Below are 26,907 nucleotides of genomic sequence, written 5' to 3'. Positions count from 1 at the left end.
AGCATCATACTAACGCAGTCGTGTAATAATAGTCGACTATTAATGGTAGGTGATTCGCATGTACTCGAACGAATTGCATCTCTCTATTGTTCGCGGCTAGGCCAAAAAGAGGGTGGGTTGGGGAATGGAATACAACTTTCAACCCGAAGTGCAAGGTGCCATCTCGGGCTGAAGTCCCCGCCGGCCATAAAACGGGTTAAAACTATCAATCAAACCACTAAACATCGAGTGGTGACAGTGAGCCGGACGCCGTCCGATAACCGACTTATAAAGACGTCACCAGAAGAACATTCACTGTTGGAGCGGTGCACCTGCTCGTTACATACTGATTGACACACTGTAGTAGACCACAACAGCCCAGCAGTGTGGCTGGTTTCAGGGTGACGACCAAGGTGGCGCCCGATAATTTCCGCTCAAGCCAGAGACCGAGCCGGTGGTGTTGGTTGTGGAACTGTAGAAATGCTGCCGCTCAGCCAAGTGATTGCGCGTTCCGTGTGGTGTGTCGTTGCGATGGCGTTCGTTGCGCTCGGTGCGCTGGACGTGCGCGAGGATTCCTCCTGCACGCAGCTGGACTTTGATGAGGCAACGGTGTCCGCACTGCGCAAGTGTGAATACATGCAGGAGTTTGTTGCGAAGCGGTACGACGAGTCGGACCATTTCGAACCGTACCGGTCGGACGCGGTGTACTATCTGTCCCATCGCTGGCAGGGACTAACGTGCGGGGAAACTGTGAATACGTACGCGTTTAATGCCGAAACGGAGCTGCGCATGGCTTACAATCTTGTGTTTGACAGTGGCGCCATGCTCGAGGTGCGCGTGTATGACGAGGAGCACACGGATCCAGACAACAAGCCGACGCTGGTGGAGTACTGGAGCACTAAGGTTTCGACCGATGGATGGGGATACTTTCGCGAGAAGCTTAACAAAACGGTGAAACAAGCGCGGGTAAGGTTGTGGGCGTGAAGGAACGGCCTGTAGGGAACGATGGTTAAATTATTATTTTGTTAATTTAGATTCAAATTGAAGCCAACATCAACGCCGGAAGCGACTTGGCTATTGAGTATCTGACCATATTTAACTACGAGGTAGAAACGGAAGAGTGTAGCACGATTGATGAGTTCGCGACGACAACTGGCGTGCCGCCGTCAACTACAAGCACGGTGACAATGCCACCGACAACAACCACTCGACAACCTGACACAACTACCCCGGTCCAGACAACGACGTCCGCTGCGTTATCAACCGATGACGTCGAAGCAGCAACCACAACTACAACGGAAGTCAGCGAAGCGCTGACGACAAGTTCGTTAGAACAAACAACAACAACGACTGTTGCTACCACTACTACTACCACAGTTGAACCAACAACAACCACCACCAATGGACCGCGTGATGACAGCTCCTTGCAACCGACCACCAGCACCACTGAGCAACTGGACAGCAACTCACCAACAACTTCCAGCACACAGACGACGGACAGCACAACGAGGACGTTCTTCGCCACTACACAAAACCCTCCCGCTAGCTACGAAACAATCAGCCCGAAACAGTGGCTCTGGATTACGTTGACAGCACTGTTTGCGGTACTGTTCGCGCTGGCTGCCAGTGCTGCCATCTATCTGTGCTTCGTGAACCAACACCTGGAGCGGATGAGCAACCGCCTGCTAGATGAAATGGGTCGCCATCCTTACAAGAAGTGATTCACATCAAAGCATTGGAGGTGCTGCGTGGCGCGTATCTCTTATCGGATCTGATAGACTGTGTCTAGGGTAGGGAAGTTGTGGATGAGTTTAAATAATAAAAGTATTAACAGTGTAAATGAGACGTTGTGGTACTAACGAATGTACTAGTTTTATTCGGGGGGTGTTTCTTCATTATTGAACAGAGAGACAACGTATGCCGTAAGCCATCATACTTTAGTAGAAGTTATGGTAACTATGCTCTAACGGATGCCACTTGTCGGGAGGGTTTGTAGAGTTGAAGAAGGATGGTATAAAAGTCGAAGAACGTTTCTGGGCGTCACGAAAGTTTAGAGCATGAAGAACTCAAACACATCAAGAAGACACTTTGAGTACCTAAGCAAGTAATACTCCAAGGATTAAAAAGAATTGGATACATCTGAAATGGTAGGGAGAAAGGATTCCCATATGAACTGAAATCCAGAGACGTCTGATGCCGTTTGTTCTACTTCTACTTGTTCTACTTGTTCTACTACTGGCACCTACAAACACTTACTAAGAAACACTGAAATGGGATGTTCTAATGTTGGAAAAAAGTATTGGAAAATCATGTGTGAAAAAGTGTCAAAGTTTGTTGAAAAGAGCTTGTTGATATTAATATTCCTAATAGCAATAATCAACACAACAACTCGGCTATAATGTGGCTTTATTATCTCTAAAGAATCGTACATGTAGTAATAGAACCTTTGCAATGTACACTGTTCCACCGCCGGCACTGCTCGGCCCGCCTCCCAGCCGGTGGGTTTAAGATATGCGCTTCAAACCCCGTTAACACTATAAGGCACATGGAAAACCAAAAAGAAAAAAAAAACAATTATAACCGTCTACATAACCGTCTAGGGTCTAAGGGAGTATTTGCTGAACATCTACTGTCCGTGCCGGCGCGGGCCGCGGTCTGTTTCACCGCTGGCGCTCAGTACGGATTGACGGCGGCCAGCCCAACGCGCCCGCTGCTGCGCGACACTGGCGGCGGCCGCGGCTCCGCATAGCTGTGTCGGTAGCCCTTCACCAGGCTGGTCAAGCTTTTCGCCGGCATCATGCGCCGGCCCGCACCGTGGCCCTCCCGATCCAGTCCCGGGTACCGCTCCTCCGGTGCGAGCTCTCGATAGCCCCCGGGGCGGTCACCGATCGCGGCCGGCCCATTGGTGCCGCTCGTTAAGCTCCCGTTCGAGCGGGGATGCCCCCTCGGGGGTGGCAGCTCCTCGTCCGAGCTCCAGCCATTGCTGTCGTGCGAGCTGACGTCACGGGCCGGTTCGAGCGAGCCGCGGCGCGCGACGGGCGCCACGTGCTCGACGGCCCGCTTGCTGTGCAGCAGCCGCTCCCGCTCCAGCCGCTCCTGCTCGAGCCGCTCCTGCTCGTGTCGTTCGCGCTCCATCTGCTGGAACTTTTCCTTGGCCGTCTGGAACCGGTCCTTCGGCGAGATGCGGTGCATGGTCGACTCGGGCGAGCTGGTGCGTATTTCGACCGACTTTTTGCGCGGTTCCTGCTGCTTCCACGTGTCCGCTTGCGGTGGTGGCGGGCCCGCTTGGGGGCCGTGTTTGGCCGCGTCATCCCGATGGTAGCGCGTCCGCAGGCCGGACGGTTGCTCCGGTACGTCCCCGTACCCGGTCACCATTTCCTGCCGCCAGCGTTCCTCGTACTTGTCCGCCAGCTTGTAGCCGGTGCGTTTCGGCGCGTCCAGGTCGCGGGCGCTCGGGAAGGCTCGCCGTTCCTCGCGGTACGCGGCCGGCTCGTCGTGCGGATCGTTCGCCCGGTACAGTGGCCGCCGTTCCACGCTGTCGGTCGGGTCGTCGTACCGCATCCGGTCGGACTTGTGGACGGGCGACGGGCGACGATGGTACGCCTCCCGCTCGACCTTGAAATCCTCCCGCCGCTCGCCGAAATGTTCCTGGGCGCCGGCGTACTTGCTACCGCCCCGTCCCGACACTGGCAGCCGCTCCGGCGAGTAGTCCCGATAGTCCTCCCGTTCGGCGTACCGCGCATCGGCCAGCGGGTAGCTCGGACCGCGCCGGTCACTCCCATACTCCTTGCCGCGGTACTTCTGCCGATCGGTCAGGCTGTCCCGGTAGCGGTCGGGCTCGTACTCCTCCTCGAAGTAGCGGCGCGTCTGTTCCGGTGGCGCCGGTTTGCCGTACTCGAACTCGTCATCCTCCTCCCGATCGTGGGCCGGCGGGTATCGGCCACCTCTACGCCCACCGTCCCGCTCGTCCCCGTACTTGCCGTCCTCGATGGTGATCTTCTTCTTGCGCTCCTCCAGCCCGTACCCGGGCGCGTCCGGTTTGTACGCGTGGCGGTAGCGCGGCGTGTGGTTGGTGATGATCGGTTTCACCTCCTCCTCGCGCGAGTTGACCGATCCCTGCAGGCTGCGGTCCTCCTCGCGGCTCGAGGAGCGGCCGTGCCGCGCCCGGCCCGGCTCGTCGCGCACGTTCGGGTACAGGTAGGTCGCGGTCGGCGGTGCCGCCTCCCGGTACTTGCTCATGCGCGTCACGGGCTGATCGTCCAGGTAGCGGTCCACCGGCCGGCCGCCGCCATGATGGGGATGATGATGCAGCGAGCTGCCATTCAGCGCCGGTTCCTGATCGTTTACCCACTCGTCCTCTGAGAGAGAGAGAGAGAGAGAGAGAGAGAGAGAGAGAAAGAGAGAAAGAGAGAGAGAGAGAAGGAAAGAAAAACACACATTAGTAATGCAATTGCAGCTTGCAGTACGTGAGGTTTGAAGGTTCATCGCGTTCCGCGTTCCCGGATTCAGCTCGTTTTGATTGTTTTTATTGCCTCCTTCCCCCCCCCCGTTTCCACTCATCTCATTTGCTTCGTTTTTATTGTGTTTTGTGGGGCGGCAAAATTGCATCATTAGAAAGTGTTGTGCATGGCTGCAACGCTGCAGCCGGAATTAGCTAAACGATTTGACACAAATGACTGGCGTGTTCATGATGCAAAAAAAAACGCAAAAACCGGTAGTATCAGACGATGCGCATTGCCCTTCGCCCTTCGCTCAGCGGCGACCGCCGTTCCGCTAATGGAAAGGCAAACAAATTGATCTTACCATCATCAGCCTTCCCCGGGCCCCGAAAAAGTACAAGAAAAACCCTCCACGATTACTGCAGTGAAAGTTCAAGCGACAGCAATCGCATCACGAGCTGCGCCCGGTTTGACTTGTTTTGTCTTTCTGCGTATGTTTGTGCGCCCCAGCCTGAACCCGCCTCCGGGGGGGATGGCGCTGCAGCAGTGAAGATGCACAACCGAGGCGCGAAGGGGCAGAGCGTTTGCATGCTAAAACCATAGCAGACAGCGGGGAAACCAGCACCACAACAATCTCTAATTAATTAACCCCGTGAGAAAGCTGGCTTAACACGTTTGCATGGCTGCCCTCCCCCTCCCCCTGAGGGGTGTAATTCGCGCAATTATTCACCCCGCGCGGCGGCTGCCGGCATAAATCAACCGACCGAGAGAGTGTGTGTGTGTGTGTGGTGCGAGGTGCGAATGAACCCATCGGGGAACCTCCCTTGTGTCCGCTTACTTACCACTGGAGCTTTGCGGCTCGTGCCGTTCCGGGCTGGGGGCCAGATCGGACCCGATCCCGGACGATCCGCGGGACGATACGCCGTGCTTCTGGTTGACGCCCGCCGACGGTGTGATGGACCCGGTCAAACACCCGTTGCGGAAACTAAGCAAGACAAAGCGAGAGGTCAAGAAGGGGGACAGTTAAATGATACCGTTCTTGGGATGAATGGTACATTGCATTGATTCTTACCGTCGTGCCGCAGCATCGCTGACACCGTGCACCGGTTCCTTCTTGTGCTCCGGGTCCTTCGCGGGCAGCAGCAGCGGCACACCGCCGCTCAGCTTCTCCCGCAGCTCGGCCGCCAGCGAGTCGTACAGCTTCGACTGGCTGATCAGCGGCGACACTGGCCCGCCGGACGTCGGCGAGTGCTGCTGCTCCTCGGAGCACTCCGACTCGCGGGTGCTGGCCGTGCCCGTGTCGCTGCCGTGCGACGAGTCCGGGAAGCGGCGCGGCGATTCGAACCGGCGCGGCATCCGCTTGCGACCCTGCCCACCATCGCCGATCGGGACCGGGCCGGCGGCGGCGGCGGCGGCACCGTTACCGCACGGGCCACCGGTTAGCTGGGCCGCCAAACCGAGCCTGAAAGTGAAATGAAACGTGGTTGTTGTTTTTATTATTCCTTTTATTTCGGTTGTGACATTCCCGGTGAGCGTGAAAGGTTCCGTAAAGGGCGACTCCTCGCGTTTTGCTCCTTTCGCTTCGCCGGCTGTTGTGGGAAGCCCGCGGGCGATACTTAAGACTGGCAATGCTTTCTTAGCGCACCCTTAACGAGATCTTCAGCTTTTTTTTTTTTGGGCGGTGATACGGATAGGGGCGGGCAGGATGGGGTCCCGAAAAATGTGAAAGTAAACAGTCGGCTCGATCAAGTGTCAAAACCGCACGCATCGGTGCGCGTCTTCCCGTCGCGCGCAAAATCATCCCCAAACCAACAGCAAAACGACCAGCGGGGAAAAGGGAACGCTGTCAGAAGGCCGGGCACGGTGTCTGTGTGTGTGTGTGTGTGTGTGTGTGTGTGTGTGTGTGTGAGAAATTTCACCCTTTTTCGGCCGGATATTTGGAGGATGATTAATATTGCTCGCACCGCTCTCTCGGGACCGCTCTTTAGATGGAGTGATCGGTTGAGAAGCTGCTGGGCTCGTTTGTGTGTGTTTTTTTGTTATAACCACACTCCAATGGGAATGGGCCTTGTCATGGCAATAAATTGATGAAGCTCATACTCGACACAGCCGCTCGCATCTTTGACACACAAGCAAGCGCGGCCCGCTGGAATCGAAAGCTGGCCCGCTGCTGACTCACGGTTCAATTTAGTGCAAAACGGTTGCCACACACACACACACACACAGTTGAGCCCGCTTGAGCATGGTGCAAGCTGTTCGATACGCCAGCCGTTGACATCTAGGGCAGCAGACAACGCGGCGGCACTTTTTCGATTTCCTAACCCATCCCAAGCACGGGCGCGTTTGATTGAGAAACGCGACACGGCAGAAGGAACGGCACAGGTGGCGATGAATCCCGTGCCGTGGGTCGCCGATTGATCTTTGTGCAGCATAAATCGCAGATGGATTGGTTTGTATGGTGTGGGGCCGGGTTTTGTCTTGTTGGGGCGAGAGGGCTGGGGAAGACAGCAGCAGTACCTGTTGACCTAAATTAGCGGACGGCGCAGCCACCGCCATGTGGACAAACAAGCATCGGCCGCAAGCCGCAACAGTAACTCCTCGCTGTCATAGCTTTCAACGAGTTCGAGACTGTGTTAGTGTGTGTGTGTGTGTGAGTGATTGTGGGACAGATTCACTTTCCTCTCGAAGGAGGCCCCAAGCGCCGTGGTTGCCTCTTGCGACGCCCGTTTTTGCACTGCGCCAGGCGACGCTGGGAAGGAAAAAGTTTCAAGCACAGCAAGTGAATAGCTCGCGCAAAGCACTGCTGGGCGGAAATGGAACCAAACCCACCTAAAAGAAGAGCGGGGGGGGGGGGGGAGTGGAAACGCGAGCACCACAAGAAGAAAGAACGGGTGAGAGCGCTGAAGAAGAAAATGGAAAGTGATAGTTGATCGGTGTGCTCGCACGCGCCCGGTTCGGTTCAGCACAGGCGCAGGGGGTTTTACTTTTGAACTGCCTAGCTGCCGCGGCAAAACGGGGCTGCCCCCCCCGTGTGCTGGAATGTGCGATCGCATCTTGGCTTTCCGTTTTAGTCGTATTTTTTTTTTTTCGCTCAATGGTTACACCCGCCGGGCATGGCGCAATTGATAAAATCTCTCGTCAATGAACGACCGTCCATGCTTGTGCAAGTGAGCGTGTGAGTGGATTAAATGTTCGCAATCTCGTGGACATGGCAAGCCAGCATAAAACGCAACACTCACTCACTGTCTCCTGTGGTAGAGGCGCGTGGTGTACAAGGACACTGCTGCTGGAAAAAAAAACACACACACGAAATAACCGCTACACGCTATAAGCCTCCGGCTTCGTTCTGAAATATTGCATTGCGCAATTCTTGATGGAGCACGCGGTCACTGGTTCCGCTGCCGCCTCGATGCCGGGGACTTGAAATCCGAACCATAATGGCTACGCACATTCCAACCACACACGCACACGGACAGCCGCTGTCGATGCAATGATGATGCTAATTCGAAAAACAAAGGCAAACAAAAACAAAAAAACGTGGTGACCCACCACGACCACGACGGACTTGACGGTGTTTCGATCGTATCTGGAGCAGGGCTGTAAAGTTTGAGGCTTGGTTTGAGCAGTGCAAACAGAGCAAGCGAGCCCTTCCGAGCCGAGCGGCTTACAAAGTGCGCAAAGCGAAAGACTTCAACGCGCGCGGGCACGAACGACGAACGCACCGGCAAATCGAAATTCCAGCTTTTGCAACCATTTGGTGTCCGGAGCGATGGTTTTGAAGGCACAATACACGCCGTACTGGATAGCTAGCATATTGAATAAAGTTTCCACACATGTGTCCAGAGAGCAAGGTCACATATCCGTTTCGCTTCGTACGCGTCATGCGCAAAAATGAGACTTTTTGCAACTTCATATACCAAACAAATAACGACACAACTGCCATCCGGCAAACGGTCTTCAACTTTCCATCGAGCTAGACAAAACACAGAAAAAAGCAAAGTCACTTCGGTAGCGAATTCGTAAGCATCGCAGTTTATAGTTTGATTTACATTCCGCCGTTTTCGCGCACCAAACGCCAATCGGTTTAGGGAAGGCGAGGAAGGCCGGCCCGCCGAAGAAAGTGAAACCGTTGAACTTTGTACCCCTTCGGCGGGCTAATGTTTTAGTCGCGGCCAGCTGGTTGATTGATCTGAAATGCTCATTCCACACACGCGCATTCACAAAACCTTTTTTTTTGTTGGCATATTGGTAGGAAGTGAGCTGAGCTGAGCTGGGCCGGGATGCAATGAAAGGCAGATAAATTTCCGAATTTAACCAACGTTTAATTACGCGAGTCGGCGGCGGCCACTCTCGCCCGGCAAGCGAAGGAGAAGAGAAAGTGCACCGGGCGGGAAAGGGGCAATAAGATAGCAAATAGAAATAATTTCCAGCGTGAAATCGATACGATAATATTTTAGCAAGCCGCCGCCAGCGGTGAGAGCCAACGGAAAAAAAAGGGAGAAGCGGATTTTAGTTAAATTTGTAGAAATTTCGTTTCCATGCTAATGGATGGACTTGTTCGCCTTTGCCCTATCGTACGCGCGCGTGTGATTGAATGAAAGTGTTTGTGCTCCCAATTCTGCTCGGCACAAAGTTATCTTTACCGCATTTTGTTTTATTTATTTTGTTTTTGTGTTGTGCGTTGTCTGTGTGTTTCCCTTTTTGTGTTATATATTTCCGCAGCTCTCCCGCAACTATTGAAATAAATCTTCATTACCAGCTTTCTGCCGTTTTTACCCCCTTTTTTTTTGCTTTTTGTCCAATGCCGCCCGAAAGAAGGTTATGTATGAACTCCGCACACTCCGCCACTCGCGAACCCATCGCAACTGTCATCCCGATCGCGCCACTTAACCCCGATCAAATTCGATCGTGCAGCAGTTGAAAAACGGCGCAGTAAGCAAACACTGTTACAGCGGAAAGGCGCAATGTCCGTTCACTTTTCGTGCACACGTATGAACGCACGATGAAACAATAACCCTCGCCGTGGTAGAGTTAAATCGCAGCTCACGATTTCCGATTCCCGCAAGGGTTTTGTTGTTTTTTTTTGGGAGGACGCCTTTCCACCACGACGTTAGCATTGGACAGGGTTGCGATGCGATCGTGCACGATTGATCACGTGTTCGGCGATCACAGTCGAGTGGCACACGATTGGACGAGCGTGTGGGGTTGTTATACAAGGCACCGGGCGGGTAATAATTATTTGTGTACAACGGGTACACGCCCTCGCGCCTAATGTGACGTGAACTTGAGGCGAGAGAATCTTGCATTTCGTGCAAATGTTTGAAATTTTCGTGCCTCGCGACAGCACATGGCGTGGCGTGGTTTTACCAAGAACAAAGCCAAACGGGAGACGCGGGCACGGATTGGAACATGTTCTATTCTGGTTTTCCCGCGCTGCCGCTTTCTAAGCTCCGTCATCTTTCCCGGCCAAAACCAATCCGTCGGCATCGCACAAAACGATCGCACTGTAGCTGACCTCAATCCAACGTGAAAAGCGTTGGATAAGGCCACATCTTCGAGGGGCGTGCAATCGCCGTTAGTGCGGCCCTCCCCCCCGGTGCAGAGTCCCGCAAAACCACCAACGCAAAGGGGGGGGGGGGGAGGTTGAAAGGTTAGCAGTTCACCAAAACAAGAGCATGAACGGTTTCTCAATCCATCAACTCGCCGCACTCGTCGACCGTAATTACAAAGCGCTAAAGGTGTGAGGAGCGGCAAGCGCCACAAGCGCTCGGTTGCGGCTGGGAAACAGCTGGCAGCTGCCCCTTGTGGCGGGAAAATGCAAAAAACATGAAAACCGAAATAAAACCGCTACGAAATGCTGCTGGGTGCTGCATTCAATTCATCAAGGAAGGTTTTTCCTGCGCTCCCCCTGGGTAAGGGCCCCGTACTAATAAGGCGGGGTGAGATGTGAAATAGTTTTCGTTGCTTTATCATCGTCCGCCCCATTCCCGGGTTGCCGGGAGGATGACAGATATCATCAGTGAGGGGAGGGGGGGGGGCAAAGATAGAGAGCGGGTCGTGGTAATTTGTAATACGATCATTTCGAGATAAATTCGAGATGAAAACGACGCACTCCAACCGTAGTGCAGCAGCAGCAGCAGCTATTGTGCTGGTTGTTTCTTCACCTGCGTACGCTCATCGTCAAGGTTTTGACCAAAAAGATCCGTCCGTATCCTCCCCCCGTGCTTATAAGTGTAGTTACCCTGCTGGGGGTGTTTTGGAGCTGGCATGGCATCTTATATTTAATGGATTTGTTCGCAACAATACTGCTCCACTACTCCACTAGCGCCATGGGAAATGGTGCAACCCCGCTTTAATTCGATCAAGATATGCTAATCTTTTAGCACACGGCGCAATAAGTAAGGCGTCCTCCTGGAAGCGCACCCATTAGCCAGCGGTGGCCAAAGAGCCGCTATTGTGCCAGATATTAGAGGTTTCGGTGGGTGAGCTTTTATTTTGTCATTTTGGGGGGAGGTAATAAGCCCTCCTGGCTAATAGATTGTGGCCATCCCTTGGATTGGTTTTGGAGGATGAGCCACAATGGCAATGGTGTTTTGTCGCACTTCATGCGAATGTGCTTGGAAACTGTTATTTCCGACCAGCTCAATGTCAAATGTACCAGCTCAGAGTAATACCAAAAATGATACGCTAACAGCCAAAACGCTCGTTAATAGCTCGTTAGCGGTGGCGCAAAACAAGCTACAAGGTATTCGGCACATTAAGCTGGTTCGATTACAGTATTGTAAGTAATTTAATGTAAGCTTTCTGCACGCACCGTTCCCAGTGCCGTTTGAGCAATGCAGTAGCGCAGAACAATAACTTCTACTACTATTGGGAAGCGATGGATCCCAGGTGGTTACTGCTGGCAGTGTTTTGCCTATTCTACCAGGTGAGTGATTAGTGCGCTGGAATCGGCAGTTGAGCCGTAAACTGAATCTCGTTCTATGTGGTCAGAATTTGGCGTTTGGGTCGCTCACTACGGAAGAAGATGTCCCATCTAACACCAACGATACGAAGGAATGGAGAATATTGCAGATACCCAGAATAACAACGCCTAGGAGTGGGAGGATGACCACTACCATTAGAAGGATGGTAAGCTTTCGTGGAATGGTTCATCTCTCTATTGCCATTCATACGAGTGTTTTCGCATTTCTTAGCCTACTAAGACGGTCGCTAGAGGCAAAACAACAGCGCGCTCCAGAAAGGTAGCTTAAGAGTTGAAGAAACGTACGTTTTACTGGCAGACACATTGAAATGCCTTTTATCCTTGTCCTTTATGTAGCGTACCAGCGCTGGCGGTAGAACATGGACCACTACGAAACGATCCGGTCAGGTAACACAGCAAAGTATGCGCTGGTTTGATTAAACGTTAAATATGGTTTGTTTGTTCCTACCACCGAGCAGCGTCTTGCAGGTCCTAAAGCACCAACTACAATATCACGAACTACTAAAACGGCTCTGGTATGTGTCGTTTTGATAACGTAACTAAACATTAATCGTAGTACTTTTTCATAAAAATCCGCAAATCCAACTTCTACAGAGAATTTCCAGCGGACCGAACGGCAAAGTTTCCACTACTAGAGCCAAATCTATGCAGGTACATGTTCCAGCTTATCGCTAACTAATTGTAAGCGTAATTTATGACACCTTTTACCCATCTCTCTCTCTCTCTGTCTCTGCTAAATCCATAATTCCATACAGCCTCCAACAGTAAGTTGAAACTGTTCGCTTGGGAATGATGGTTTCTGTTTGTACAAGAATTGTTTTCGGTTCCCATTTTTACAGCTTCCTCCTGTAACATCCCAGGGAGAAATTCTTGTAAGCTATGTTTGTCAACTGTGGCTCTAGATAGATGAAGAACTGAAAACGATTCTAATACATTATTTTTGCAACAAAGTATTTACAAGCTTTGTACAATTTGCAGGGCAGGACAACTAAGAAGCCACGTAGAATACCGCAGGTAGGCAGCCATTTTGATCTATGTTTTTTTTTCTACTAAACGCGACTACCACTGACAGCTTTTCCCTTTTGATTGCAGAAAATCCAGCAAGGTCCTACGGTAAGTAAAGTGCCATTCTTTTTCCAACATCATTCTAATTGGATCTTTCTGTGAGTTCCTTAGACGCGACGTTCCGGTCAAAAAACGACAACGCAACGACCGCAGGTGCGAACGACCACTCCTCCAGTTTTGCTGCGCATGGTAAGTGTCCACCCTTCATTGTGCACCATTCGTACATTGCTTCACTTTTTATTGAGTTTTCCCTCAGCCTCCCCGTTCGTCGACAGCGGTATCGCCTTTGTCGCTCTTTGGGTATCAATTGTACTCGTTACCGTTCAGCTTTTTCAACGTACCGACAACGACCGTAGCCAGCAGCAACACAACCGACACGTCCAACACGACAACCACTGAGAATCCTGCTGTAAGCTCCAGCACAACCGAAACGACCAGCACGATGAGCACCACGTCGTCCACCAGCACGGTAGCACCGGGCGCGAACGCAACCGCCATCACCTCCGCCGCCGCGGTGGAGTACGAAGACGATCCCCAAGAACAGCCAAACCCGCCCGAATATGACTACCCGGAGGAGCAGCACAATGCAACTAGCCCGGTGGTAACGACGGTGGCACCCGTCACGGAGTCACACAACAGTGTGTCCTCCGCTGCCGGTCCGCACATGGTGCGGAAGCGCCGTAAAAAGGTCACCACGACTACGGCCGGCCCTAGCCCTGGAATGATACGGATTCGGGTGCGCAGAAAGCGCACCACCGTTGCGCCAGCAGTCGACGCGATTGCGGAGAGCTCGAGCTGAGCCGATGCGTCCGGCAAATGCGGAAAAGGGGAAGCACACATGTATGTAACCGAAACTGCACAATGATAATAAATTTAACCATGCAAATTGAGAGGACAGCACGGAGTTAGTGGTCTCAGTGGTTGAGTCTGATCAGTCTGGAGATGAGGAAATGTGTTTGAAACTAACAATAATCATTACGTACGGATGTCGACTGTTTTTGGAACGCAACTTTTGCTCCTAGATGGCGCTGTCCTCCGCTGTCTGCTTACCGTGCTACTCAAACCGTTCACTTGTAGCGATTGATTTGATTTGACAGTTAAATAACATGACATAAACGCTTTGACATTGCGCCACTGGTTGGGCACGAAACTCTTTCCGGGCATTTTAATCTAGCATGAAAATTGTTGCTTTGCTTATGTCATTCGAGTAGTGTGTTAGTGTCGCTACTGGTTTTGCTACCACTATTTGTCCCCGTAACCCGTTTCCAATCGTGCCCAAAACCGCCCGATTACGTTACCCGGTCGCCTGTGCCGCAAAAGGATTTCCCCGTGAGGGAGACAAGAATGGGGCCATTGATTAGCGTTCATTAGCAGTCGAAACCCCGGCCACGACCCGTGCCCAAGCGCCAAGAACTGCACCACGTCCTCGATACCCCAATACCTTGAGCCTCGAATCGAGAGGGACGAGATCGATAAAAGACGTTACGCAACACAACCGTGCTGTGCGGCCGCACGTATCGACCCAGAAGCCCATCGGGCTATCGACGAGCCGAGGATGCAATGGCGGGACGCCTCGGCATCCCGTGGCTTCCACCCCATCGACCCCATCTCGACCGTTCGATGCGCCAGCGATTGCGCAACAGTTGTCACCATCCCCAGGCCGCTACCGCCGCCGCCGATCGGTGGCAAATGACAGACATTTTTCTTAACAAAACCGTTCGCGCACACCGTATCGTGATGTAATCTGCCCGACCGATGACCGACTTGGGCATCTTCTCCCGGAGCGGGTTTATCGGTTAAGGGCCCGATTATTGCATTTTCTCCCCCCCTTTCTAAATGGTGCCGTTGTCACCAGCGCGACGAAATCGGCGCACATTCCTCGATGGCCGGGGTAAGTGGGCAAACCCATCTACACCTAGTTTTGCGAAACCGCCAACAAGCCCAGTGCAGTGAAAGTCACCATAAGGATCTGCCTGCTGGCGTTGGGCAACTACTAATGGACTGTTTTTACGAGCCGAAGGCTTACATGGCAGCATCCACACACCCAGACCGTACTGTGGTGAGCGGTAATTAGACAAAACTTGGTCCAAAACGGTAATTGCTCGACGTAAGCGAGCGGCGAGTGCTGCTGCAGATCAGCAGATCACCGACCCGAGCGAGTCAGCACCGCGACGCTTGATGCTGTGTACAGCATCACTCAAACGGCTCAAACCACTCAAACAGGTGGCTCAAACGGCTCGCCACGGGAAAGCAAACGCAAAAAAAAACGGCTCTTTAAGGCACGGCCGTTTACGAGGCAAAACGCACCGAGACACGCATAATGCAGGCGCATGTTCGTCGATCGTTTGATCGGTTGCCACCAATTGCATCGCATTTCATAATCCCACAGTGCTGCCCCATGTGCTCCACCAGGCGGGAGGGGGGTTGGGTAAGGCCGCTCCCAATACATACCGAAGCGGTCGAAAAAGAAAATGGTCCACACACACACACACACACACCCGCATTTCGCCGCTCAGGTTTGAGGTGACCAGATCCACTATGCCCATTCTCTACCAGGGACCACTCCCCGACCGGCCGATGGCGAAAGATAGAGAGACAGAGAGAGACAGAGAGCCTTAGAAAAAGAGAGCAATAAATCTTAAAATGGTCGTAAACGTCAAAATCGTCAGTTTCACTTTGAGGGGGGGGGGGCATAAAAGGCACAACAACCCGGTCAAAGATTGGCCTCCCAGTCCTCCATGTCTTTCTAACACTTTTCCACTCCACCTTTCTCTCTTTCGTCCCCCTATCTCTTGCTCAGCGTTTGCGAATCATTGGCCATTGCTATATCAAAGCCATTTCTCTCTAATTTTTCGCACCCAATTGCACCCAGCAAGACCCCTCATCCCGCCACAACCCAGTTTGCGTGTGAAACCGTCCACCAACAGCGGCCGAGTTTGATTGAAGCGGTACACCGCGCACACACTATCAACGATTAGCGCGCCGACACTAATCCACCACGTTTCATTTTAATTACGCGGTGAGATAATTTTTCACCTGCAGTTTGTATGTGTGTGTGTGTGTGTGTGTGTGTGTGTGTGTGTGTGTGTGTGTGTGTGTGTGTGTGTGTGTGTGTCGCACTTTCCTTTCCTTGGCGCTCCCCCAAAAAGGGGAGAGGCCTTTCGCTACAGCGTCTAGTGTCGTTACACTTCCACCATCAGCAGGGCCGAGCGAAAAATGCGTCGACGGTGTAATTTTTGGGGATTTTTTTGGGGTTTGAACGCGTAACTGATGTGACGATATTTTTAACGGCTTGTGCGTGGCTGCTTTTTTCTCCCTTTCTTTATTTTACTCGCTCACTAGTTGCTAGTTGCTGTTAGTTACTCCTGCTTTACCTAATTATTTGCGTCTTTTTCGCAAAACGCCCCGGAGGAGGGGATGAGGAAAGACCCACCGTTAGTGCGCTCGCACGGTTATGCAACGCTCCGGCTGAACGGATCGTACATTAGCCTGTGCGTGAAGCGGGTTCGGTAATTATAGACATTTTTCGGGACCATTTCTTGCCCTACCCAAGAACAACTGGAGCACTGAAACACTTCAAATCGGCTATCAATCAGTTGCGAAACGTGGTAACGGGCAGGATCGTAATCGTAGCAAACTAATGAGAGAAAAAAAACGATCGCACCGCCCCATGATCGCTAGAATCTTACCACCGAATCTCTCCCCCCCCCTCGAAAAGGGAGCATATTTTGACGCATTGTTTTAACACATCTCGGCCACTCCCCGGGGCACCGAAGATTTGTTGATTGCGATTATGTATGATCGTGGCTATGATTCTGGTACGATCATGCCCAACCGGCGAGGTGTAGTGAGTTGGGTGAAGCGTTTTGGGGTGAATTTTCATACCGTTAGCTAGCACCGAAATTTCTTCCCTCCGTTTCCCATAAATTGATCCATTATGCTTGGGTGAGGTGGTGGGGGTAATATTTAAAACACCTTTAGAACAACTGCTGCATGGCGGTTTAAACATAGAAGCGAGAGGAGCGCTCTTAATGCAGTGCTTAATGCTTTAAAGTACACACAAAGCGGAGATTAAAGGGTGCAATTTACATCGATCGCGAGATGCTGTTGAAGATGAAAAAAAAAAACGTGATAAACTAATTCTAAAACACAGTATTAATGTATCGATTTCCGGTTGTTTTTTCGGGAGATGAGATTGGCCCGGCAGTAGGGCACGACGGTACAACAACAAACACGCGCCTTCAATCTGACGTCGATCGAATCTGGATCAAGCCGCCAGCCACAGACCCGATTCGTCCTCTAACGGGAGTTTGTCGACATTCGTTACGCACGTCAGCCCAATAATACTGTTAGCTGTTGCTACGGGGCAAGTGTTTTTTCACCTCCGAAGCAACAAATCAACCGCATTAGGAACCGCGACGGGAGTAGAGAAGCAACGAAAACAACGGAGCCCTCTGTCCCAAAAACTTCCATCTCTGGAAGCAAATACACGGCAACAAATCGCTCTTCCCGCCTCTCTTTACGCTGTATGAGAGACGATCGACGGCAAACTAGCATAACCAGCCCGCTGCCCGACTGGTTGACTTCCTTCTCCATTACGTTCGTTATTTATTTCGCACGTAAAACACGGTCGCCAAACCGGACCACCCTGTGCCACACTAACGGCGCGCCAAACGACGACGACTACTGTGTAACTTACCGTGCTTCCAGCTCGGTGAATCGTTTCTGGTTTTCCGGTCTGTTGATCAGCACCTGCAGCTGATCGTGCAGGGCCTGGGCGGTCAGCTCCGAGTCGCAGCGGTAGGCGTGCACGTGCAGCGGACACTTGGTGGCCGGATTGTACAGCAGCAGCGTGCAGGCGACAATGTCTTCCGTCTGCACTGAGCAGGTGATCGCACCGTGCGGAATAAAGTGTTTGGCCGAGCCCTGCCAATGAAAGGAAGGTGAAGTAAGCAACGCAGCAGTTGCAGTTGGTTGCGGCGCGTGGGTGACGCCCTACCTGTACAATTTTCAATCCTTTGTGCGAAACCTGCAGCGTAACCTTGAGCGGTTCCTGCTCCTTCGACTTTTCCACCATGCGCGGTATCATCGGCAGCAGGGTGCGGGTACCGCGCAGCGCCTTCGCCTCCTGAGCGCCGAGAAACCAGACGTAGTAGGATGCTTTCTGTACATCCTTGCGCAGGCGGAGCGCCATCCTGTGTGGCAGTGTGTGATGTGCTTCGTTTGTTACAGTGCGACGGGGAAATAGGGTGGTGCTGATTGTTTGTTTGTTGTTTTTACATCATCTGCTCATCCAAACTGTAGCGGAAAGAAGAAGAAAAAAAACGAAAAAAAATCTTACAATTAACGTGGTGATTGATGATGCTTTGTTTAGGTTAAATTAAGCCGTAGAGTAACGATCTGAACAATAAACACCACATCTCAATTGCTCAATCCAGGTGTACAGGGATGAGGGGTGTGTGGGGCGGTCTCGTGGTACAGTCGTCAGTTCGTACGACTTGGCCGTCGTGGGTTCAAGTCTATGGACCCGAATGGTCGTCTCCCCGTAGCAAGGGTGGACTAACCGGCTGCATGATCCTGAGTAACTCTCGAATGCCTGTATAGTAGGCCTGGGCATTTCGGTTCATTTTCATGAACATTAAAGTGTACAAGTTCATTCATTTAGAGCAGGAGTCTCCAATCTACGGCCCTCGAGAGCCTATAATGTAGTGGTGGGAGCTCGATTCCGATGCTGGAATCGATTCCGATTCTGGAGCCGATTTCGGAGATGACTCCGGGAGCCGATTCCGAAACAAGATTCGGCTCCACAATTGGAATCGGTATGGGAATCGCAATACGCTCCGGTAACGGAATCAGAATTTACTCCAGAATTGGAATTAGCTCCGGAATGAGAATCAGTAATTGAATTGAAATAAGAAATTTCAGAAGCGAAATCTGTCCGGGAATCTCTATGAGAATTGATCGTTTAAAAGTGAGTTTGGATTTTTTGCGGCTATCAATACGTTCATCAACATTGCCTATTCTTATGGAGATGCCAAAACCGACTCCGATTTTGAAGCCGATTCAGATTTCGGAGCAGATTTCGTTTCCGGAACCGATTCCAGGCGTACTACGACGTTCTTTATTCCGACGGCTAGGACGTACTTGTTATGAACAACTCAGTACATTATAATTTATAAAGAAGTGAATGTCAATGTCAATATGATTAACGTAGGTCGTTCGTTATTTAGAATGAGCCAAATGTATCGTACGGTTCTGGTGCTTAGGGCACCCATCTCTATTGTATACGGGCGGTATAACCGCGTAGGATGGTACGCCAAGTAAAATCAGGTGTGTAGAAGAAACTAATAATTTTATTAAAACTTCAAAAGCTGAAACCAATAAAAAGAGCTGTAAACGAATGTTTAAATAGGCCGTTTTATTCAGAAACAAAATCGAACAAGAAACAGCTTTTGGAGAATTGTTGTGATTTCTGAATAATGAGCCAATGGTGTACAAAAAAAATAAGATCACCCTCATTACAGTGTTTAGTTGAATCACGCGAGTGTAGTACTCGCTTCATTTCAATTAGGAATAATTTGTTTTGACAAACAATTCAGACTCGCTCTATTATTCCACCTACAGAGCTTGTTAGCAACCGACAGTGCACACGTAATGAGCCCACTAAGCTTACTATCCAGCCCTATCAAACCGAAATCAGCTCAGCTTAATTGTTTAGATCGAAACGATAGGTCCCCCTTTTGGGATCACCGCGAATCAGATGCCACGAATCTAACAGTCAGAACATATGCAACGAGACACTTGTGCCCTTCTCGCCACGATGATACATATCTTGCACCTTAAAACCAAGCTTCCTCAATGGGCCTCCCAATCTGTACGATCTTAAAAGTTGTGCTAGTGTGCGCGCTCCACTAAATGCAGTTAGGTGCAACCTCTGGTGCAATCTCACCGCTCACACGGCACACCGAAAAACAATTAGGAAACCAGGTCCAGGTCACGCACCAAATCACCTCTCGTCACGGTTCCGGCAATTGTTGTGCGAGTTTTTGTTTCTGCCTCTTTCTTTCTTTGCTGCCACCAGGATCCCCCCCCCCCTCTAAGGGAGCGGCACCCTGCTCGGTGTGCCGTTTAATTTGTCACCGGTGTTCTTCTTTGGGGAGGGGATTTTCTTCCACTCACACGTCAAGGCACACGTTAAAAGCGGCTGGTGATGCAATACAGAAACAACACAGAACCATGTTTCTGTGACCTTTATTAAAAGGCGCACCGGGTTGGAATTGTTCTCCGCCGAACCGTGCCCATCGTGTGCGTTCTTGAGCGGTTTTGCCTTCCGGCAGCCTCCGGCAGGGCGAGCGAGTTATTGAAGGCTGCTTGCCACTACACACAACTGTTGCTCTAAAATGTGCCAAAGAATTCGTTCCCAAGCGTCCACGTGCGTGTGTGTGTCCGTGTCCCTCTAGTTCTTGTAAATGTTCCGTATTCTATTGTATGCTGTTGGCTCGCGCTTTTATTGCCACCAGTGCCACCGGCACTACTCGCACAAAATGTGAGCTAAAAGCGAGCAAAAAAGGGAGGCAAAAAAAAAAGTTCCACAGCTTCAACGTGAGCGAGCCCCTCGATTGCCTTGGGGTTTGATCTTGATTTTAGCCCTCCCGCGCTCTAATGATCTCTGCCTTCTCGCTTCACCTCATCCCCGTTCCTGTGTCCGCTAGAGAGCCTGGCCTGTCATTCCAGTGGCGGGCGCCTACTTGCCAGTGCACTTAATTGTAGATATCAATCTGCAAATCTGCACGGCTGTGCAGTGAGAGAACCCATCGCCGAGAGCGCCCGCTAGCAGGCTGGTGAGCAAAGCATCATCTGGCCCCACTCGATGTAATGTTGTTGGCCACCGAAGGGTTGCACTGTATTTTTTTTTTTGCATTTTTCACCCCCATTTATTGTTAGCATTAGGAACGGGGTGGATGGTAAGCAATCAAACAAGAAACGAACGCTCCCGGAACGCACGGTTATGTAGAGGCATGTGTGTGAGTGGAGAGGAGTGTGATCACGCGGCCAGCATCACGGGGTCTCCGTGGGAGGAAATGAATGTTGGGGGAAAATTATTGAAATATCTCATGATCACCTCGCCCCTCCGCAGCTCCCATCCACTGTTAGCCAGTTGGCAGTAATAGCAATGAGAAGAATGGAATGAATGGAGCACAGCAACTACAGCACAACAGTGTACAACCAACACATCGCATAATACACCCCACATGGCGGTATGCAAAGTATGGGAGAATGACAGTGAACCGGAGCAGCAGCAGCAGCAGCCTCTGGCACACACAAAAAAAGCTATGCTGCAATCGTCGCTCATACGTACCACACGCGAACCGCATTGTTCGTCAATCTGCAGCACATTTTCCATCGTAACGGACGTTAAATTAAATTAAACAGCAGCAATATAGGAACAACCACACACACACACACAAAAGCGCTAGATCAAATGAATGGTTTACCTGCTGTGAGCGGAGTCTGCAATTGTGAAGCATAAAGGCTATCATAGGATTGCACACCCAAAAGGGGAGACACAGGCGAGGTTTTGATCTTTAAAAAATCTCCATTCCTCACACTCCGCTGCCCGGGGGCAGTTATTATTATTATTTTCGTGCCTCGTGTACCGTGAAGGCCGTGGGACCCTGCAAACGTTGCCAATCGTATCGAATTTGTGTCTCAAAACCCATTTTGGTGTGCTGGTGTCTTGGAAAAAACCGCCTTTACGACGGGTTCGCTCTCTGCTCGGAACGTTAATGAGCGATTTGTCGTGCTCTAAATTTTACATTTAAATTATTAACAATAATTGACAAAAAAAAACCAAAGCATCCAAAGCCCTTTACGCTGGAAGCAATTAGGATGGATTTCGTGCCGTGATTTTGCTGCTGGAGTTCAAAGCATTTCAACACCGCGACGAACGCCAAACCTCTCGAGCTTGTTAATGGAAAACGCTTCACGCTCGGCATCGCTCGATTGGCAGATTAATTCGCCCTTATAATAACATAACAGAATGGCAACACAAAACCTTCAGCTTGTTGTTTCGCGAAAGAGGATCCAAAGAATGTTTGCCACCCTACGCTACCCTGTCGGCGGTCAAAACTTCACTCGTCAAACGCCATCTCTATCCATTTATGGCTTATTACCAGCAGCGATCCGGCATTCATGCGAACCGGCCTGCTCCGGTGGCCATCGCAGACGCATACGATTGCGCTTCTCCTCTCTCTCTCTCTCTCCCTCTCTCTCACACTATCTCTATCTCTCTCCAGTTTCAGTTTCGACCATTTTCCATTGGCCCCAAGGTCTGGCCCGCCATTCTGTAGTCAAAATCTCGCGTAGCGTGTTGCGTCTGTAGAAGGTAGCTGGCGGTAGAAGCCTCACCAATCATCCGGCAAATTGCATACGCCAAACGCAAACGTGGAATTCTGCAGCGTTCGGAATTTTGTGAAGTAAAAAAAAAACAAAACATCAAACCCTTCTGGCAATGAAATTATGTGCTCCCTTTCGCCGTCATCGAAACCGTGGCCCCCCGTCTCGCTGGTTTCGAAGGGAAAAAGAACCACAGAGCAGGCGAACGAGCGCGCACAAGCGGCTCTTTCGTTACCTTGGCAATCTTTGGCAACTATCGTGCGCTCGCGCTATACTTTTGCCACATTTGCTGGGACGAATAGAAACTGCGTTGCGCAGTATGGAGAAGACTACGCGTCCCTTTCTTGGTATTGAGATGGTGGCTGTTGGTTGGTGTTGGTGATCGCTGCTATCGTTTTATTCCACACCGAAAACTACCATCCGTGTTGCTGCTGCCGCTCCATGATCATACTGATGATGATGATGATGATGATGATGATGATGATGGTGCTGATGGTCGTTCTCACGATTTCGAACACTTTTCGCGGGGCTACTTCAAACGGAGAGAATGAGATAGCACGCCTTCCCCCATCGGGTTCGTCCCATAGAAACGATTTTCTAACACAACAACCATAACCACCACCAACACCAGGAACAAGAAGCGTAGACAATCCATAAAGGCCACCGTACTGTGCGCACCTTTAAAGAAAAGAGCTGCGCCAGCGAGCAAGCGACGAACTCGGCAAATGTTTTTCAACCAAAGCCACTTCGAATTCCCATTCGATTCCGATTCCGATCCCGCAAGGGGAGCGTGTCACGTGAAGGCAATTTCAATAATCACACCAACCTTTACTCTGTGTGTGCTCGTGGAGCAGCCGGAGATCACGCGTACCACGCGGCAGTGTAGCTACCGAATCGGAAAAGCGTCATTATCAACCGCAGTGGGCAATGTGTTTTTCATGGCTTTTTTTTTGTTTGTTTGTTGCTTTGTTGCAATCTCACTGTCAAGGTGCGCCTGAAGGCCCACCAAACAACGGTCCCAAACTCGTGCTGAGATTGGATGAGTTGTTTTCTGTGCTGCTACTCGTGTGTGTGCGTATGTTGGAGATGTACGACGCAAAGGGTTGCGTTTTTTTTTTGCTGTCTCGAAGCACGTGATAGAGACATTACGCCCCGAGTGGTGGTGATCATTTATCAGAAGCGTGCTAATTGTTGATGCAAACAAATAGGTAGCTTCGTAAAAATAAAATAAAAACCTCACACATGGGTTCGGGTTGGGTTAGCAACGAAAGCCGTCAGCCGAGCAACGAAATCGAGCTGCTGCGTACGTGAGAATATGTGTTTGAAAAAGATGAATGGGGTTAGGAAAGGGTACCGGGTTGGTTTCCGAAGGGGTTTTTGTTTTATTTTTGCTTCAACACAAGCTACAATAACACGAGGTTTATGTCGAAAAAAAATATAAATAAATACCTCGTTCGTCGTATGGACATTTTCATAAGAGCTTATTACTTCATCTCTGCTTTCGTTATTAAACCCTTTTTTAGTTCATTTTATTTAAAAAAAACTGTGCATTTTAGCTATTCAAAAAACAAGGCGAAAAAGGTTTGATTGATCGCATTGCCCAATAACTGCTTTTTCTTACCATTCGTCACTTCCAAAGCTTAATAATCGCCTTCCACCCTCCTTACCCTTGTGTGTTCAAGCCTTCATTCGCAGCTTCACAATCACGCTTGGAGTGTTTTTGTGGCCGTTGTATCGCAAAACAAACCGCGAAGGCTACCGCTGCCACTGCGCATCGTTTAGCGTGTTTGGAAGAAAAAAAAAACACAATTTTCTTCGGCTTCGGCAAACAATCAAAACGCGTACCAAACAACGCGATGAACAGCGATCAGAACACCCTCGAAAGTCATCGTTTGGCCGAAAAATTGAAATGGCATCCTTCGAAATTCGTACCCAACCATGTCCTCACGAAACGACCTCCCACCGATGTTTACCCATTTTTTTTTGTCGGTGGATGGTGTGAAAATTCCATTCCTCTTTGCCCATTCCTTTTTCCCCGTAAAATCAAAACCTCTCCAACTCTCTCACTCACTCATCGCACCGGCGTCGGATGCCGGCAGGTGGATGGAAAAGCTCATTAACCCAGACCGCGAAATAAATAAAACCTAATCAAATCCGCATCCGCAGCCGGTGTATATGTATGTGTGTGTGAAGGTGGGCGAGGCGATCTTTGGTGTGGATGAAAAGGCAGAAAGAAAAACAAACACTCCCGCGGTGCGTTTTAATTTTCAATCAGCAACCAAATAGGTTACCCGTCCCGGCTGGCGTTGCATTTCGCCTCCGGAACCGCGAGCCGGGCACGCTGATGACGCTTTCGTTTGATTGGGTCAACGATTGCCGAAGATGCGCTCTGTTGTGGCTGCCTATTTTGATGCTCTGGTATTTCTCTGCCTTCTCAATAGTTCTTTTCCTTTTTTTTTTGTTTCGTTGTTTAGTGAAAATAGAAAAGAAAATACCAAAGCCAAAAGCACTTCCGTTAGCTACAGAAGAGGCAGATCAGAAAAAATGGGGGAAATTGGGCCTTTCCCCCACCAAAAAAAAAAAAAAAAAAAACAGCCCGCGATGGAACGCAAACAAAAGTCTCACCAAAAACCACAAAATCCCCCCGAGACAGGGCAGAGAACACTTCCCCCGGTGTGGGCAAGAAAGGCAAGAAAAAGGGGGCCACCATAAGTGTGGGAAGAAAGGTGGTTCGTTTGGCTGACTGCTAGATACGATGTGAAACCGTGGGGCGACACACATTCCCAGTCGAAATTCCCTTCGACTAATGGTGGTGATGGTGTGGCTTATGACAACTGCTGCCAAATGGCTCTCCACACCTCGACAATCGTGTCATTTATATGTGTGCTTCAAGGGAAGTGTTGTAAAATGCATTGAACGTTGCCTTTTGACGGCCCCACGATAAGCACACGGTAAAACAGCGAAGCGTTAATTAGGCAATCCCACCGGGCATGTCCGGTGACCTTTAAGACCCCGGCTGGCAGTGGGTTGGGGAGGTCATGCTGACAAATGTCCGCTGTTGCACACCATCCCCATCACGAACGATTAAAGCCGCGAACGTTTTTTTCCCCCCCCGTTCGTTAAACATCGCGCAGCCAAACTGCACACACTATCGACGACGATCGAGCACGGCTGTGGATGATGATGATGACACACTCGGGCGCTAAGGTTACGTACGGGGCCAATCGGGGTCAATCGTGGCTCAACGACCTACGCACGGACAAACGAAAGTACAAGTAGCGTCCAATGATGACACCGCGCGCGAGCCCACCGGTGCCACACGCTCGATTGCTCGCTGGTGGTGAGATCTTGCAACAGATTGCACTTCCCCTTGCGAACACCTTCACCAAAGTACGAGCCGAGGTCTGCGTAGCAGCACCAAACCGTGCTGTCTCGGTGGAGTGTTTCGTGAAGCATGAACACCACACCGCCGGTGCTCATGCGACCGAAACCAGATCCGTACCGCCGCCACCGCAGCCGGATTCTTGGAGCGTCTTGGGCAATGCCGAGCTGCGGCACAGCTCCGATGCACTTGTTGGGCAACGAAACCAATGCGAAACGAAACCACACACACACACACACACACACACACAGCCAGCCTGGGTTGCAAGTGCAAGTGAAGATCCAATTGAAGGGAAATGATAATGATGATGGCATGAGATGAAGATGATGATTGCCCGTAAGGTGTGTCCAAGTGGCAGTGGCTCCCCTTTTTGTGCGTTCCCTTTTTAAGGGTGACAGGGCTGTACAGAGAGGAGGGCTTCAAAGCCAGCATCCCCCCTCCCCCCACCTCAGAGCCAACGCTTACCAATTGAGCTCCCGCCGAGCTAACCATAAAAAAGAGCGCTGCGGGTGAAGTGGCTCGAAGCAAACGGAACGGCAGCATAAAAGATGCACCGAAAACCGTCGCACCGTATCGGAGAATGAAAGTTGCGCCGGCTCGCGAACGAAATCAGGTGAAGTTGGGTCTGGGTCCCGGGTCCCTTCCCTTCTGCCCAGGAGATTGAAGAGCGACACACACAGCGCGAGAGACAGTCCCAAGTTGGAGAAAGTCGCAACGGCCGAGCAGCAAAACCGGGAACGACCGATGGCCACACGGCGACGCGGAAAGGGAAGGACAGACGTTCGTTGGTGTCTGGTGCGCAAAGTCATCATCACTGGGGCTGGCGGAGGACGATGATGTTGAGGGATGGTGCCTCCCATCGCAAAACCGAGGCCAAAAACTTTCATCGCGACTCTCACTCGCGCCGCTGATCGAGTGATCGAGTGATCGAGTGTTTTATTGGCCGGAACCTGTGCGAGATCACCACCACCGCCACCACCACCTGTCATTAGCCCCGTCTTTCTGCACCCTTTCAGGGACCGGACCTGAATGTCACATTGAAATTGTGTCGTTTTCTGCGCCGCGGCAACGCGTCATTATCGCGGTGACATTGGAATTCCAGCCGCTTTGGGGGAAGCAGAAGGGAACGCCGATTGTCGAGCGGAGCGGCGTATGCATATATTTTGTTCCGAAACACCGCTCCCTTACCACCGCCGCCGCTTACAAATGGCTTCGGCCGGCAACGTTCAACCGTGACCTTTAAGGCGAAAAAGCCCACCGATACGATACGCGAAACTGTCCGCGACGGGTTGATGCGAAAGAAAACAGATAAAAGTTTGCAAAAAAAATAAAAAAATAAAAAAAAACAACGCATCATAATTTATAATTATTTGTTTTGCCAAGGGGCGAGGCAATTTCTTGCCAACCTCTCTCTCCCTCTCTTTCTCTCGCTGGCGCAGCGCACAACACTGCACGGTCCACTCGTTATGAATCACGTGCCCGTTTGTTTTTACTTTCCTTGTACCTTGGTAGGTGCCACAACGACCTCTGTGAACATACAAAAAAACACTTTTACACTGGCGACAACAAATCAAAGTGATCGTACACTTTCGAACTTTGGCCGAGGAAATCTCGCCCTTCTCGACTGTGTGTGCTTACTAATTACAAACCATTGGGGATTG

General features: G+C 51.0%; 3 protein-coding genes across 6 annotated transcripts in view; 2 read left to right on the top strand and 1 right to left on the bottom strand.

Annotated features, from left to right (window-relative positions):
- The first annotated feature begins 237 nt into the window (after positions 1-237).
- Positions 238-1,839, top strand: LOC121588399 (chitinase-like protein PB1E7.04c). Its single transcript, XM_041906271.1, has 2 exons — positions 238-945; positions 1,014-1,839. Exons 1-2 carry the CDS (start codon positions 460-462, stop codon positions 1,698-1,700), a joined length of 1,173 nt encoding a protein of 390 aa, XP_041762205.1. The 5' UTR covers positions 238-459; the 3' UTR covers positions 1,701-1,839.
- Positions 1,840-2,368: 529 nt separating this feature from the next.
- Positions 2,369-26,907, bottom strand: part of LOC121588395 — a 31,969-nt gene continuing 7,430 nt past the window's right edge. The window contains exons 2-6 of the mRNA XM_041906268.1: positions 17,468-17,766; positions 17,168-17,394; positions 5,491-5,880; positions 5,261-5,403; positions 2,369-4,337 (exon numbers count right to left, since the gene is read on the bottom strand). Of these exons, the coding sequence (XP_041762202.1) occupies positions 2,653-4,337; positions 5,261-5,403; positions 5,491-5,880; positions 17,168-17,394; positions 17,468-17,662 (2,640 nt within the window). The 5' untranslated portion in view covers positions 17,663-17,766 and the 3' untranslated portion in view covers positions 2,369-2,652. The remainder of the gene's footprint in view (positions 4,338-5,260; positions 5,404-5,490; positions 5,881-17,167; positions 17,395-17,467; positions 17,767-26,907) is intronic.
- LOC121588401 (mucin-2) lies at positions 11,218-13,358 on the top strand. 4 transcript variants are annotated; one of them, XM_041906275.1, is made up of 12 exons: positions 11,218-11,346; positions 11,412-11,549; positions 11,615-11,662; positions 11,740-11,790; positions 11,862-11,918; positions 11,998-12,054; positions 12,159-12,167; positions 12,243-12,275; positions 12,382-12,417; positions 12,496-12,516; positions 12,580-12,657; positions 12,725-13,358. In XM_041906275.1, exons 1-12 carry the CDS (start codon positions 11,299-11,301, stop codon positions 13,265-13,267), a joined length of 1,119 nt encoding a protein of 372 aa, XP_041762209.1. In that variant the 5' UTR covers positions 11,218-11,298; the 3' UTR covers positions 13,268-13,358. The 4 variants fall into 4 exon arrangements, with proteins under 4 accessions (XP_041762209.1, XP_041762208.1, XP_041762210.1 ...); XM_041906274.1 differs by having other exon boundaries at positions 12,355-12,417; XM_041906276.1 differs by lacking the exon at positions 12,243-12,275.

This window comes from Anopheles merus, chromosome 2R (genome assembly GCF_017562075.2).
Source record: "Anopheles merus strain MAF chromosome 2R, AmerM5.1, whole genome shotgun sequence".
Taxonomy (NCBI): domain Eukaryota; kingdom Metazoa; phylum Arthropoda; class Insecta; order Diptera; family Culicidae; genus Anopheles; species Anopheles merus.
The sequence above is the reverse complement of the archived record's forward strand: the minus strand, read 5'-3'. Positions and strand labels throughout refer to the sequence as shown.

Excerpts from the sequence above, each read along its gene's own strand:
- LOC121588399 (XM_041906271.1), top strand. The coding sequence starts at position 460 with ATGCTGCCGCTCAGCCAAGTGATTGCGCGTTCCGTGTGGTGTGTCGTT. Across the intron at positions 946-1,013 it reads AAACGGTGAAACAAGCGCGG|ATTCAAATTGAAGCCAACAT; the intron begins GTAAGGTTGTGG and ends TTGTTAATTTAG.
- LOC121588401 (XM_041906274.1), top strand. The coding sequence starts at position 11,299 with ATGGATCCCAGGTGGTTACTGCTGGCAGTGTTTTGCCTATTCTACCAG. Across the intron at positions 11,347-11,411 it reads TGTTTTGCCTATTCTACCAG|AATTTGGCGTTTGGGTCGCT; the intron begins GTGAGTGATTAG and ends CTATGTGGTCAG. Across the intron at positions 11,663-11,739 it reads CAACAGCGCGCTCCAGAAAG|CGTACCAGCGCTGGCGGTAG; the intron begins GTAGCTTAAGAG and ends TCCTTTATGTAG.